The 15,873-nt window shown below is 32.0% G+C and overlaps 1 protein-coding gene across 1 annotated transcript; it reads right to left on the bottom strand.

Moving 5' to 3' along the window:
• Positions 1 to 1,358: 1,358 nt before the first annotated feature.
• LOC134686139 (uncharacterized) lies at positions 1,359 to 15,624 on the bottom strand. Its single transcript, XM_063545813.1, has 3 exons — positions 15,497 to 15,624; positions 8,734 to 8,773; positions 1,359 to 2,770 (listed from the first exon to the last, which is right to left on the bottom strand). The coding sequence occupies exons 2-3, from the start codon at positions 8,756 to 8,758 to the stop codon at positions 1,689 to 1,691; spliced, it is 1,107 nt and encodes a 368-aa protein (XP_063401883.1). The 5' UTR covers positions 8,759 to 8,773; positions 15,497 to 15,624; the 3' UTR covers positions 1,359 to 1,688.
• Between the last annotated feature and the right edge of the window lie 249 nt (positions 15,625 to 15,873).

Below are 15,873 nucleotides of genomic sequence, written 5' to 3'. Positions count from 1 at the left end.
ATATCTCTTCAAAACCTGTACCATGATTTCCGGAGATGAACTGATATGTTTATCCAGGTAGCATCATTACGATAACACAAACACAAAAGGAAGGTTTTTTTTTAAGTTTAGAGATCCACTTATAAAGGTTATTGTCAAGTACTTTTGAAATGATGTAAACACTATTTTAGCTGTGAACGTTTTCAAGACAAAATACATAGTTAACTCAAATACGCCTTGTCATGAAAAGCTGTACTCTAATTTTTCTTTTTGATGAAATTATCTTCAGTTTTAGGGTGTGTTTTTTCTTCTTCAAAAACTACCACCAGAGGCAGAGATGCGAATTAATTATGCTTTAAAAAGTGCATTCTTATATCATTTTGGCGCAATGTATGCTTATGCACAAAATTATCCACATGAATTTACACCTACCACAATCGACTCCTTGGGAAAATTTATCTTTGACTTAAAAGTTTAAATCCTGTATCCTTCTCCTCGAGTTGGACCAACCGAATTAGACTCATCATCGGGTTTCAATTGTACTAAGATGACCAACACGACGGGTATCACATGTGGAGAATAATCTGCTTACCCTGCCGGAGCATATGAGATCATCCCCAGTTTTTGGTGGTGTTCGTGTTGCACCGGCATTAGTATTCCATGTTGTGTTTTGTGTACTGTTGTTTGTATTGATCTTTTTCTTTTTTAGTGATATTATTGCCAGTTTATTAACAAAATACTATATGGTTTTGAATGTTCGTTTGACATCTTTCGGCTCTCTTTTACACATACATCAAAGCACAGTTTAAGTAAAACACGTATATTTGATGTATTCAAATCTGAAATTATACACCTACATCTAACTTAAAAAGCTCATATTAGAAACATTTTTAAACAATTCGAACTTGTTTTGACTTTTCTAATAAAGATCATCATTTCTTTTGTAATTCACACGAATGAAAGATTATGTATACGTACGTAGTATTACTTAATTTATAAGCCAGGATAACTTTCAATGCTAAATATGACAATACAAGAAGGTATTATTATACGAATGCATCCGTTCAGCTATCGTCAACTTAGAATGTAAAGAATTATTGCTTATTTTGAGAAAATATTTAAAATACACCACATATATAAAATGTTCATGAAATTCCTTTCAAATAACTATAATCTGTAGGCTTGCTCCGATTGTATTAAATATTCTTTTATAATATGCATGAATATATTTCTTATATACTTATTAGCTGTACATTGCCTCTTGTTTAAAATAAAAGTAAAACCAACTATACATAATGTATGACATGTATGTAAAAATATTCTGAAATAATTTTAATAGCAAAGAATATCTAAAGTAAAAGCTTTTAATCACGAAATAACAAATCTTTTGATCTAGAATTACAATAATACATTTAAGTTACTATATTCACGCAAATTAGAGAGCATCATTCACATTTTAAAATTAAAATAACACATAACAAATGTAATTAAGTGCCACTAGCTGTCTTCTGGTCCATAAACTAAGTACTAGTAATAAGTGTTATGCAGGTAATTCGATATGTCTTACAGGTAGTACTAAGGCTAACAAATACAATTTAAAAATTATGATAAAACGTTTTCTCATTTCACAAAAAAGGTCAGTGCAACGTGTTGCAATCTATGCCTTCAGTCTCAAATAAAAGTTGTTTGTTTTTTTTGGTAAAATATGTCTACAAAAGTTGTACGATACTTTGAAGCTTCAAAAGGTATGCTTGCTGTACCTTTTCAGCATTTGGTACGGTAACGTCCGCCATTTGAACCTTCGCTGGAAGGTCTCTTAACGGACATCCTAACTGTAAACATTGGACAGCAATTGTGTGAAAATCGTTCAGTTCGTGTATAATTGGGAAATCAGGATCCTCAGGATGAACAAATCTTTCTGACTTCTCATGCATTACGGTTTTAATATGATCGCGTATTTCACTTTCTTTCGCTCCGAATGCCTTTGCAACTCCATTACGGTATTGTGTGATTTTATTGTTTATAAGAAGGTGTATTTTTGGGAGAATAAAGCCTTCTTTTTTGGCCCTGTACCAAAATTCGTATTCCCTTAAGTGTTCGTACTTCATTTGTCGTTCATTATCTATTTCTATACCATACAGCAAGTATAACATGGACTTAACAGCTGTTCTCGAAAAGTCATCAGCATTAAAAGGCACAATTATCCTTGTGGCTGCAAGCATGGCTAGTTCAGTGTAAACCGAAAAACTAGGGTTAGTGTCAATGAAGAAAGTAAAGACACGTTCTCGAGGATCGGAAGCTACGACTCTGGTGACAAATTCCTTCATAAATTCTGTAACTACTTTCCATGGACCTTTTCTAGTAGGTGGTAACATCCTTTCGCCCTCTAGACGCTTGGCTATCACTTCCAAGTAATGGTCACCACAAAGGAGCTGCATATTCCTAGGTATATACTCATTATATTCAGCCGGACGTACTAGAAACTCTTCAAAGTTGATGCCTCTTTTATCTATCTGAGCCATTAAATATCCACACACTGTCTTGTCATATTCAAATGACGTTTTATAAGCATCATTGCAATCTACCTTGGAATTAGCCATTTCCCTTACCACTTCATCTCCCTGTATACCTTCGTCATTTTCATCAACGTTGGACAGTAGAGCAGACGAAGCGTTTGTTTGAGGGCACATATCCAATACAACAATTTCCTCAAGGGGATGGCTTAATGCATATTCAGTTGACAGATGAAACGTAAGGGTTGTCTTCCCTGCTCCTCCTTTATTGTTCCAAACTATAAAAAGAAATTAATAAGGAAATGCAATTATGTTATGAAGTAAATGTTTTGGTCTCGACTTATGATATTCATTTAAGGTTAACATATTTTTGTACAGGCTTTCATTGATATTTATAGTTGCTTTGTTGTTTTCCTTTATATTACAATATGATAACGTTAATTCACTGACTGAATATATACAAATTGTACTTTTTTAATATATATATTAAAGGAGCACTAGCTACGAGATATACAAGAAAAATGTAACATACGTTTTTGTTCAATTGAAACATTGATGTTGAATTATTCCCTTGCAAGTAAATAATCCGATATCATACAAGCTGTCATGCGAACTTAAATTTAATCTATTAGCTTGATATTGGTAACGCCTGCATTGTTTGTGTTGAGTTATTTAAAGGAAAAGAATGTCAAAGCGAAACAAGAGTAAATCCTTTTATTGACTGACTCGATCAACAAAACAAATCATTCTTATATATGTGAAAACGATGAAAACATACATTTTTAATCTATAATATGGAATTAAACCGACCTTGAAATTCCTGTTTCACAATTTTATTTTCTATTTATATTATATATTTATGTTAACATCGCTTATATGGAAATCGGAGGTATTCGGAGATGGTGTCTAGACTCAAATACACTGGAAAGGATGGTTCTATTATCGAGCCCATGCCTTGTAAATTGTTTATTTTAGACTTTTTATTATTTTGATGAATACGCATTTATCTACAATTCTTTGAATTCTTTAACACAAATGATCATTAATTCGTATCTCAATTCAAAATCAATGTTTTCTAGTAAAGGCTGCAAAGTACAAGGTTCCCGACCTGTTTCGTGTAACCGTCACTGGAGACATTACTATGCATGACTAAAATTTGCAAAATTGACAACTATCGACAATTTATCTATTTGTAAATTAAAAAAAATGCATTCGTGTTTTTAAAAATCAATATGCAATGAAAGCAAGAGGCCATTATATTTTTACAAAAAGCCTTTCCGTGTTTCATACAAAGCATGATGGTCAACTGAAATCATAAATTAAAAAAACACAGCTTTGAATTCTATGATTAATGTAGTTTATCATAAAAGAATACTACATCAACTGTTTGTACCAATATCAACTTATCTTATTATAATAATTATATTATTACATAATATTATATTGCATCAATGCCATAGTTAGTGTCAACTAAAAAGTACGATGCTGGCCTTCCAAACCCCATGTTTTACTTTCTACAAATTCCCTCTAGCTCAACAGGCAATTAGTTGAATTTTATTTTAAGATTTCATACATTTTACAAAATGACTAGTAAGTCATTTTATAAATTACCTAAAAATTCGATAATATTATAAAATGCGTTTGACATATTTAACGTGCAGGTGGTGTTGTCTCTTTTTTCCAATAGCATCAGTTCGAATTCCGGTTAGGGATGAACAAAACTTTGCATCCGCAAAAAGATTGTTGTGCTGATAATTAGGGTATTTATGAATATAAAATGTGTTTTCAACCGTGTAATTCACCATTAAAGATGATCCAATGGATTTATCTGTCGTAGAGTTGTCACTTTCCAAAAATAATTATTTCTCTGACTTACGATCCTTAACGATATATATTTATCTAATCTGCAATCTATTATATCTACAATCCTTATACATTATGTACTGTGGTATAACTCATACATGCGGTATTGTCTCTTATCCAAACAGCATTAGTTCGAATCCCGACGAGGATAGAACAATTTTTACTTCTGCAAATTTGCAGACTTAAAACAATGTTGTGCTGATATTTAGATCAGCTATAAATTTTAAATCTATTTCAGCCGTATATCACCTTGACTGGTGATCCAGATCTCATCAGATGACAAAATCAAAAGCCCAAGCACAACAAACAAATGGATAACAAATGTCATATTATTGACATGGAACAGGCATTTTCCTAAGTAGAATATGGTGTTTTTACAGCTAGATGTAGCTAAACATTTCACTTGTAAGACAGTCGAATAAAATTCCAATATATACAACGATATGTGAACAAAACAAACAGACATAACAGGTACAAATGTAAACAAAGGCGGATGCAGCAGTCACCATTGAGTCGTTATCTTAATTACCATGACAACAAACAAATATGCAACAAAGAAGCACAAAAAGCATAAAGGCAGACAAATTTAAAAAATGAAAATCAATCATGCAATTTGGTTAACTCTGTTGCTTGGTACGACACCTATTCGCCTGAAAATCAAAGGGTTCTAAACCGGATTCGTTAAATGAAGTTAAAGTAACAAACCATACACATATAAATGTTATATGGTTGTTATATTTATAAATTAACTGTTCTCAAAATGCAGAATTTTTAAAATACTAAGGCTTTTCTATCTCAAGCATAGACTACCTTTGTCAAGTCATTAATGATTGCATATTTTGGCGTTAATATTGAGTCACTGATAAGGTCTTTGCATCGGAACTAAACACATTTATTCTAAAAACAGTTGTTGGCATGACACGGGTTATGTTCTTCTCATATATGTTATGATGGTATGATACTAAACCCCTAACGGGAAGGATTGTGCCTGATGTTCATATGATGAAATCATAATCTTTCTGTCAGTTTAATTGAAGTCTGGAGCTGGCATGTCAGTTAACTGCTAGTAGTCTGTTGTTATTTATGTATTATTGTCATTTTGTTTATTTTCTTTGGTTACATCTTCTGACATCAGACTCGGACTTCTCTTGAACTGAATTTTATGAGCGTATTGTTATGCGTTTACTTTTCTACATTGGTTAGAGGTATAGGGGGAGGGTTGAGATCTCACAAACATGTTTAACCCCGCCGCATTTTTGCGACTGTCCCAAGTCAGGAGCCTCTGGCCTTTGTTAGTCTTGTATTAATTTAATTTTAGTTTCTTGTGTACAATTTGGAAATTAGTATGGCGTTCATTATCACTGGACTAGTATATATTTGTTAAGGGGCCAGCTGAAGGACGCCTCCGGGTGCGGGAATTTCTCGCGACATTGAAGACCTGTTGGTGACTTTCTGCTGTTGCTTTTTATTTGGTCGGGTTGTTGTCTCTTTGACACATTCCCCATTTCCATTCTCAATTTTACCTTAGCTGGATTTGGCAAAACTTTAACAAATGTTGGTCCTCAATGCTCTTCAACTTCGTACTTTATTATGCCTTTTTAACTTTTTTGGATTCGAGCGTCACTGATGATTCCTTTGTAGACGAAACGCGCGTCTGGCGTATATACAAAATTTAGTCCTTGGTATCTATGATGAACTAAATTATAATTCAAGAATGCTTTTTAAAAAACGGCACGAAACATACCAGTGGGACATTTCATGGATTGAAAATAAACTGACAAAGCCATGGCTAAAATTAAAAAGACAAGCAGACAAATAAAGTACACAAGACACAGCATGGAAAACTAAAGATTATAAAGCAACACGAACCCTGAAACTGAAAACACCAATTTCGATTTTAAAAAGTCAAATGCTTTCAAAAAAATCAACAAAGACTATACCCCTTTCAATTTTGTATAAATCAGTGATATAATAGAATATTTTATATTCATCTCAAATCAAAACCATAAGTATATTCTTTACATATTCAATCTGGTATTTTTTAATAAGCTTTAGTAGGATCTTTTTTTAGACCTGGAGCTAGAGCGTATGTAAGAAGTTTCATGCCGCTATTCAAAAGAGAAATATGACGACATTTTAAGTACCACGGGATCATCTTTTTAAACAAGAGACTTTCAAAAGTCTGAATCACTCACCTGGTTTTTTTTTGTATAAATCTTTCATCAATGATTTGTTTTGCTTTCAGTATATATTGATTAGTGGCTTAGAAATGCCATTTAAATGTTCATTGTATCTGTCATATTTTCTTCAAAAGCTAATAAATGCATTTTACCCAAATGTTCCATTTTAGCCATAGTATGTGTGTTTCTTGATGTACAATGAAATAAAGTACAAAATTTATACTTTGGAAAGACTATAAAGTTAAAAAACATAAACAACTTTCGCATAATTGTCAGTATCGGGCAATAACTCCTTAAGGGGCCAATTGACAATTTTGGTCATATAAACATTTTTGTAAATCTTACCTCGTTTTTTTTTTGCTATTTATAGTTCATCTAGATCGTCTATCATATTCAAGATAACATCCAAAAAATGCAAAATTTACTTAAAATAAACCAATTTAGTGACAGCAACCCAACAATAGCTGTTTGGTTTGTCTGAAAATTTCAGGGTTGATAGATCTTAAACTTTTAAACATTTTTACCCCATGTCAGATTTGCTCTAAATGCTTTAGTATCTGAGATATCAGCCTAAAACTGCACTTGACCCCTATGTACTATATTAAGCCATGAAGGCCATGTTTGTTGATGGATAAAAAATTAGGATACAATTCATAAACTAATTTCCTAAAGGAACATTCATTTAAAGTTAAGATGTATTAGGCACAATAGTTTTTGATAAGAAGATTTTAAAATGTTAGCAAACTTGAACAAATTGTGTAAAATTGTCTGTAAAATGCAATAACTCCTTACGAGGTTACAATTTTTGGTCATTCAATTTTTCTGTAGATTTTACCTTGCTGAAAATTACTGCTGTTTACTGTTTATATATATCTGCTTATTATAACATTCAAGATAATAAAAAAAATTGCAACATTTTCCTAAAAGCACCAGTTTCGTGGCAGCAACCCAACAATGGGTTGTTCGCTTTGTCTGACAATTTCAGAGCTGATAAATCTTGACCTTTTGAACATTTTATCTTGTGTCAGATTTGATCTAAATGCTTAAATTTCTGAGATATAAGAAAAAACTGCATTGGACCCCATATGATCTTCTTTTAGCCATGACAGCCATGTTGTTGATGGGTGAAAAACTCAAACACATTTCTTAAACTTGATTCTTAAAGGAACATTCTTTGAATTTTAAGAAGTGTTAGGAACAATAGTTTTAGAGGAGAAACTTTTTTAATGTCAGCAAACTTGATGAACAAATTGTGGAAAATTGACTTGAAAGGGCAAAAACTCCTTAGAATATCATTTGAAAATATTGGTCATAATTGGTTAGTAGAGTTTACTTTGCTGAACAGTATTGCTGTTTACAGTTAATATGTATCTATAATAATATTCAAGATAATAACAAACAAGAGCCGTTAGAATTACAGTAAACCGGATTTTTTTACATGTTCTTGTGTCCTGGCATTTGTCAATATCACAAGGACCCAAACTCCTTAATGGCATGGTAAAAGTTACAATCATCAATATTAAAATTGACCTCCATTTTGTCAACAGTAACAATATTTTAAAAATTAAAAAGCTTTGGTTGAATGGTTCATGAGTTAGTACAACGACGTGATTGAAAACGCTATTTTTCAATCTTTCAAGAACATTACCTCCTGAACGGTAAAGGTCAAAATCGTCATTCATACCAAGCTTTGGTTGAACGGTTCACGAGTAAATGCACTGACAACATTTGACGGCCGCGCGCCAGCCTACAAGCCCGACCGCCCGCCGTACATCCCGAAAACAATAACCATTAAATTTGTTACAAAAATTTGTTAGGGTCCCACGGAACCCAGTGTCTCGCCTCATTTTGCATGTGCTTTTAGTTAAAAAAAACCCAACATCATTCTTTTTGTAATGCTATCATGCTCATGAGACATTATTATCTGATCAATTTACTATACTTTAATTATTTTTTGGTTTCAAGTTAGGAATTTTACCGACTCCACCTTCTTCGATTATGGCCGCATCATGTGGTGCTATAGCTATCAAATGTCCAAACATGTGTTAAACTCACCATAAATAATAGGTTACCTTTCTGATGATTGAGGAAAGTGGAAATGTGTATTTGTTACCTTGCTCAATAGTTTTTGATCAGAGAACAGAATGGTGTATTTAAAATAGATAAGCAAATGGAATATAAATAAAACTTAGACTTACCAACGTACGAATTCTTCAATGGCATCTTGCAAACTTCACTCTGAAATAAAATAATACCATTACATGGTATGTATGTTCCGTTTGAATTTTGAATTTAAGTCAAATTTGAATTTCAATTGAAAAAGAGTATGTTATTAAGTTAATATAAAAAAAATAGATATAAAATCATGGACATGAAATACATTAGCAAGGTTAATGTCCCTAGTTTTACGCGTAGACATTTGCAATTTTATAAACGATCGGCACATATAAATTTTCGTAAGCAAAACACAAAAGAAGTCAATGGGTGGACAGCAAGATAGGAGAAACAAAACAAACAATGCAATAAAATAACATGGACTCACAACGTTAAAAATCAAATGCAACAACACAACCAATCCTTTAAATATATATATATGATCGGATCAAGCTGCACTACTTATGGAACATATCTCGTTGCTCACGGAAATTTATCAGTTATATTCGACAATCGAAGAAAAGAAAATAGAATTGAAATACCGACAAGTGAAACTTATCCATGATAATCTTCGGTTAATCTTTGTACACCTTAAGAAATGGAATCAACGTCAAACTTTAGAACACTTAACAAAAATGTTCCATGTTTACAGGTAATTTTACAGAAATTCAAAAGCAGAGTTGTGATATGTATGAATAACCCCAACGCCTTAACTCATTTGAAAAAAGTCTTTTTCAAGTTCTCTTAAAAATTCTGGTACAAATAAAGACAACAGTAGGTGTTCAAACGTCATAAATCAATTGAAGTAAAACAAGTATGGGTTACAAACTAAAACCAAGGGAAACACATCAACTATAAGAGGGAAACAGAGGACCAACAGAAACTCCGAAGTGCAACACAAAAATACAAACGGCAACACAAAAAAAAACTATTTGTTAAAAACTGTCATTTTCCATGTCGTTTTAAGAAAAATTAGAGACTGATCCTGGTTTAAGAGCTAACCAAATCTCCCGCTTCTAGAATATTTTAAACATTATCGCTAAAACACTACGTGACAGATATACAGCACAAACACACAAAAGATCATTCATCACAAAGAAACACACGAACAAATAAAATTATAGTCGACACAACATGCAAACCGCAGATTATCAACGAAGATATTCCATCAACGACAAACACCACAGGAAATAAAAAAACAGTGACACCCTTATTCAACTAAAATTCAATCTCGAACTTTATACAATTATAATTACAACATTCGTCCAAATCCTGGAATATTCATCTGTATTTTAAACGTGTGTTTTCATGATCAGTTTCTGAACTTAAGCTCATAATAACGGAAGTGTGTATACACCAACAGTTATTAGGTTGGAAGACGAATGATATGTATCTTGGGATGATGCAGAAATGAAGTTTCAACTTATAATCGTCAGTATAAAGATCTGTTGTTGTTAAAATTATAGTGGTTTTGGTTCACCGTTGCTTTTGATTGCAAAAATATTATTTTATTCATTCTCTGTTTCTATATCTAGTAACTAATGCACTCAACGTGTACACCGTATACCCAGAATATCGTAGACAATAGTTTTCCGCTGAGTGAGTGATGGCCGAGTTCATCGATCACTATTTTCATTCAATGTTCTAATGTAATTTTAACTTCTTACTTTTTGATGTATAGTATTATTTTTCTATGATTGCACACTATAAAACCATTTCACGTCGTCTGAAAGGTTATGAAGTCCCTGCTTCACATTTGTAAATAGCGTATGTCAATAAAAGTAATTATAAATAGTCATCACGCAATAGCACACACAGACACAGACATCATCAAATTTGTAAACCATCGGTTATATAATTTTTCTAATCATCATACTTGACAGAATGAGAATTTTGAGGAATTGAAATACGTTTTACAGGTAAAATGTATTATTGAGTTTTGATAGACCAATGATTCACTATTAAATCCCAGCCTCCATAACAGTAATTCATAAACATATTTTAAATACATCGTCAAACGCGAAGAATAAATGTTCAAAGAGCATTCAATATGTCATCTATAAAACAACAAAACGAAGCCGGTGAGATAATTGCTATATTATTTGAATGCAAATGTTATTATCAACCACAGGATATTATCAGACAATGTTGTGTTCATGTAGCCGTTTAAAAAAGCATTTAAAATAGAAAAAAATCGCAATTGATAAAACCCCTCACAGTCAATCCATAAGTTCTAATTCTGTATGCTTTGTGAAAACCAGTTCCAAAAGGTTTCACAATATTTCAACCACAAGATGTATAATCCACTAAAACATTTGTCACAATTTTTCATTGAATTCTTCAAAGTTCTGATTTAAAAGATTCAAATCCTTTCTACTAATCATGAGGTCAAATGAGTGTAATTATGACCCAATTAAATGTTCAATTAAAATAATATGAAAAAAGGGTACATACGCATAAATAGTTATAAAAGGTAGCAAGATTATAGTTTATTATTTCGACTGTTTTACTTATTATTAAATTCATGTTGAAAGTATGAAATATGAAGGTTTTATACAAGTATCACCTATACAACTTAATATTATATTTTTTTATGAAATTAGGTCACGGTCAGATAAATCATGACAGACGGGCATCAACACCTTACAATCAGTACATTCCCAAAATATGTCAGTCATACCGATCATAAAACCTCCGAATAATCTATCTGCACAAACTTCAGTTTGACCAATTAACCATGAAATTAAATAGGAAAAGTTCATATAACCTGCTAGACAGAAATGTACACTTTGAAATCTCCCACTACATTAAATATAGTTGAACTTTTGCTAAAAGTTTTTGATAAACCGACCAATTACGAAAATGCAAAATATAATTTATATATTGCTTATGATATCCGAGACCAAACCACAAAAATTAAAGTTTGTACAATGAACAATAAAATCGTTGTCAAGGTTAAGTGAAACCTGTTAGTCGGATAGATATATGTTGCAGACCATATGGTTTTGGACCGTACGCGTATGGTCTGGACCGTATACGTATACTCGTATGGTCCGACATACGAGTACGGCCAGACCGAACGCGTATACGCGTACGGTCAAGTAGGAGCTAACCAAACATGTTGTTGGATCATATGGGTTAAATTTAAACAAACATTTATTACAATCTCTATTTTAGTTTTACAAATCGTTATTTTTACAATTAGATGGATAAAATCAACAAACGAACAATTGAAATTAAATATTGGTTTAATTGTATATCTGAATCTTATTTTAGTACTCTCGCCCAAGGTGACACTTGCTATCAAAAGTAGAGTGATATTTTTTTTACATTTACATGTTTGCAGTACATGTATGAACCTTTGCATTTGCATATTTTCATTAAGTTGCTAAATATTCTAAAACAATTGTCCTCCCACACGTTATGTTTACTTCCTATATCTTTAATTTCAGTGAATGTACTACTGATCGACATGCTAAATAAAATATTGAATTGGTAAATACAAGAGGTTAACTGATTTGATAAGCGTGAATTGTTTTGATAGTTAGAATATAAAGTTTTTATTTCAATTACAAAACTTTTTTTATTTCTTTGAGAGTTAAGTTATGTTGATCTGTTATATGCAATTGTATCTAATAAACTTGACAACCTTCCAAATATTAGTCAGACCGTACGAGTACGGTCTAACCGTATGAGTATTTTGTAAAAGCATGCGTAGGGTCCAGACCGTACGCGAACGGTCCAAATACTCTTACGATCTGGAACATATACCTTACAATAAATTCCATTCGTAAAACATAGTTGATTTTTACGTCTTCTTTTCTACTGTATACCTAATTACTTGTTTTACCTGTTTACATTATTCTATTTGGCGGCAATGTTATTTGTTCAAGGTAATGGTTGAATTTCTGAAATTATTTAACATCTTACAACGGTATACTACTGGTGCCTTTATTCATCGCCCCTTATGTTATTGGTTGTATCGACATTTTGTCATTGATAAAATTTATTCGTTCAGGTATGTTCAGTTGTGTTAAGGTAGTTCACAAGTATATATTTTTTTAGACAGAATTTTTTTATAATTTGCCAGAATGAATATTGTACCATGCTCTTGTCAAAAATTTATTAAAAAGTATGGGTCACCGTGCTATCTTTCAAGCTATGAGTCGTTGAAAATTGCCAAAAATTGATTAGTTTGTTCATGAAAGTATACATTAGTGTGCATAAAAAAATTTCTATGAGATAGAATTTTAAAATAAATTGTGAGAAGAAAGGTTTCATAACATGTTTTAAGAAAATCAAAACAAAACATGGGGTTACCGAACTTGTTTTCTTGCTACAAGTCAAAAAAAATTATCCTTTTAGCCCAGTATAAATTTTGTACTGGGTGATTCGTCGTGCCTAAAACGTCTATTTGTTAAAATATTTGGTATAATACGATTAATAAACATTTTTTCTTTAAATGGAAAACAGTCTAACCATTGAATTGCAAATCTGTCTCCAAATTTGCAGATTTAGGCAAATAACTAGACCGATTTTTTACTGTGATTGTTCAATCCAAGATGGCGGTAAAAAAATAAAGGCAATAGTAGTATACCGCTGTTCAAAACTCATAAATCCATGGACAAAAAAAAAATCGGGGTAACAAACTAAAACCGAGGGAAACGCATTAAATATAAGAGGAGAACAACGACACAACACCGAAACGCAACACACACAGAAACGGACCAAGCATTAGACAAAATCCCACGAGAATTACACATATAACATCTAAACCAAATACATGAATTTGGGATAAACAAGAACCGTGCCACGTCTTATCTTAATATCTCAAAAATAAGAGAAAACAAACGACACAACATTAAAATGCAACACACACACAGAAACAAACAATAATATAACAATGGCCATCTTCCTGACTTGGTACGGACATTTTCAAAGGGGAATAAAAATGGTGCGTTGAATCTGGTTTTGTGGCATGCCAAACCTCGCACTTTAATGGCAAAGTTAAATTTAACATTGAAATGACCACATAATATTACAGGACTACAATACAAATAAATAGGAGAACATATTAGACAAAGAAACACATGATTAATAGATAACAGAAAGAATCAGGTTTAAAATTCAATACGTCAAAAACGCGCCTCTTCAACACAAGACTCACCAGTGACGCCCAGATATAAAAGATCGAAAGTGAAAATAAGTACAAAGTTGTACAGCACTGAAGATCAAAAGTTGAAAAAGGTTGTGCCAAATACGGCGTAGTTTTTATGCTTGGGATAAGAACATCCTTATTGTTTAGAACAATTAATGCTATTGTAAACAGTAAATTTTATCAAATGAATATGAAAGAAATATATATAATGAAACTGAAGTATTAACTAATTACTGAAAACTAAACCCGAATACATAATGCTAAGAATATACCATGAATCTACCTTAATATGTCTTTTGATAGAGTTAAGTCATTTTGAAAGATATTTTATAGTGTGTCTTTCTATGTTGTGATGTTACATTTTTTTGTTTCTGGTAAATACGAAAGTTGTTACCTATAAAAAGTTTAAACCCGCTTCATTTGTTTGAAGTTATCTTACGTTAGAAACCTCATGTTCAGTAGTTGTCGTTTGTAGATGTGGTTCATCAGTGTTTCTCATTTTTCCTTTTTTATATAGTTATCAAAGGAACCAGGATTATAATTTAGTACGCCAGACGCACGTTTTTTCTACATAAGACTTGGACCAGGTTCAACCCACCACTTTTATTTTCCCTTTAAAAGTGTCCTGTACCAAGTCAGGAAGATGGTCATTGTTATATTATTGTTCGTTTGTGTGTGTGGTGCATTTTAACGTTGAGTCGTTTGTGTTTTCTCTTATTTTTGAGATATTTTCATGTTATATTTGTTATTCTCGTGGTGTTTTGTCTGATGCTTGGTCCGTTTCGGTGTTGTGTCGTTGTTCTCCTCTTATATTTAATGCGTTTCCCTCGGTTTTAGTTTGTTACCCCGATTTTGTTTTTTGTCCATGGATTTATGAGTTTTGAACAGCCATATACTACTATTGCCTTTATTTACCCGTTTGAACGGCTTAACACTATTCATTTTTGGAGCCTTTTATATCTTGCTGTAATTTGAGTCAAGGCTCCGCGTTGAAGACAGTACTTTGACCTATAATGAATTTTTGTTAACCTATTGTGACTTGGACGGAGAGTAGTCGCATTGGTACTCATACATGTACTACATCTTCTTAAATCCACTAAACTCAAATTTAAAGTATCTGTGATATGAAATTGACCCCGTTACTTACTTTGATCACTAATCCATTACAAGGGATCAAGGTCAGGAGAACCCTTAAAAAACTGAATTTTATTCAAGGGGTTTCTGAGCCACGAAAATGAGGTTAAGGACATGAATATATGACAAAAATACATTGTTTAACATAATGTATCTATATCCAATGTATGAATCATCCAATATATTTAATAATTTTGATACAAAGTTACTTTTTTTTTCTATTCTAAATTTGACGCACACATTCACACAAACACATCCCCATTAAAGGGGTGAAATATTAAATCATATTTTAGCCGCATATACTTTATTATTCAATTTAAATGTCAAAAAATAGTTTTTAATTTGGTAAATTATACGTTCTCATGAGGTTTCATGTTAACTATTATTTGGGCTTCGTTCATGGTTAACGAGGAAACATATTCCGTTAAAATGCGTTTCTGGTGAAGAAAAATTGTAATTCGTACCGTTAATGTTAATGTTATTTACTATGCATTAATTAAATTGTTAGAACTTACCTTGTCTCGTTATTTTATAACCAAATTTGCATCAAACCATTGCTGAATATGTTACCAAATGAAATGAGATATAATAGTAACAATAATAAGTAAAAATAATCTTAAATTCAGCAATTTTTCATATTGTATCAACATTCATAAACACTGTGGTTGTGATAGAAACGAAAATCAATCAATTTGTTTTGCGGAATCGCTATGGTAAACAAACAAACACTGTGACGTATGTTCCAAGTTAATGATCTACGGAAGAGTTAAATTTTAATGACTGATAACTATCTTGCATTTCTAAGTATTATAACCAATATTCTGAATGGATTATTTTCTCTTATCTCCTCTATTATGATATGGACATTTTACATTAAATACACAATTTTCTC

Source organism: Mytilus trossulus, chromosome 10, assembly GCF_036588685.1.
Source record: "Mytilus trossulus isolate FHL-02 chromosome 10, PNRI_Mtr1.1.1.hap1, whole genome shotgun sequence".
NCBI classification, from domain to species: Eukaryota; Metazoa; Mollusca; class Bivalvia; order Mytilida; family Mytilidae; genus Mytilus; species Mytilus trossulus.
This window is presented reverse-complemented; position numbering and strand designations above follow the sequence as displayed.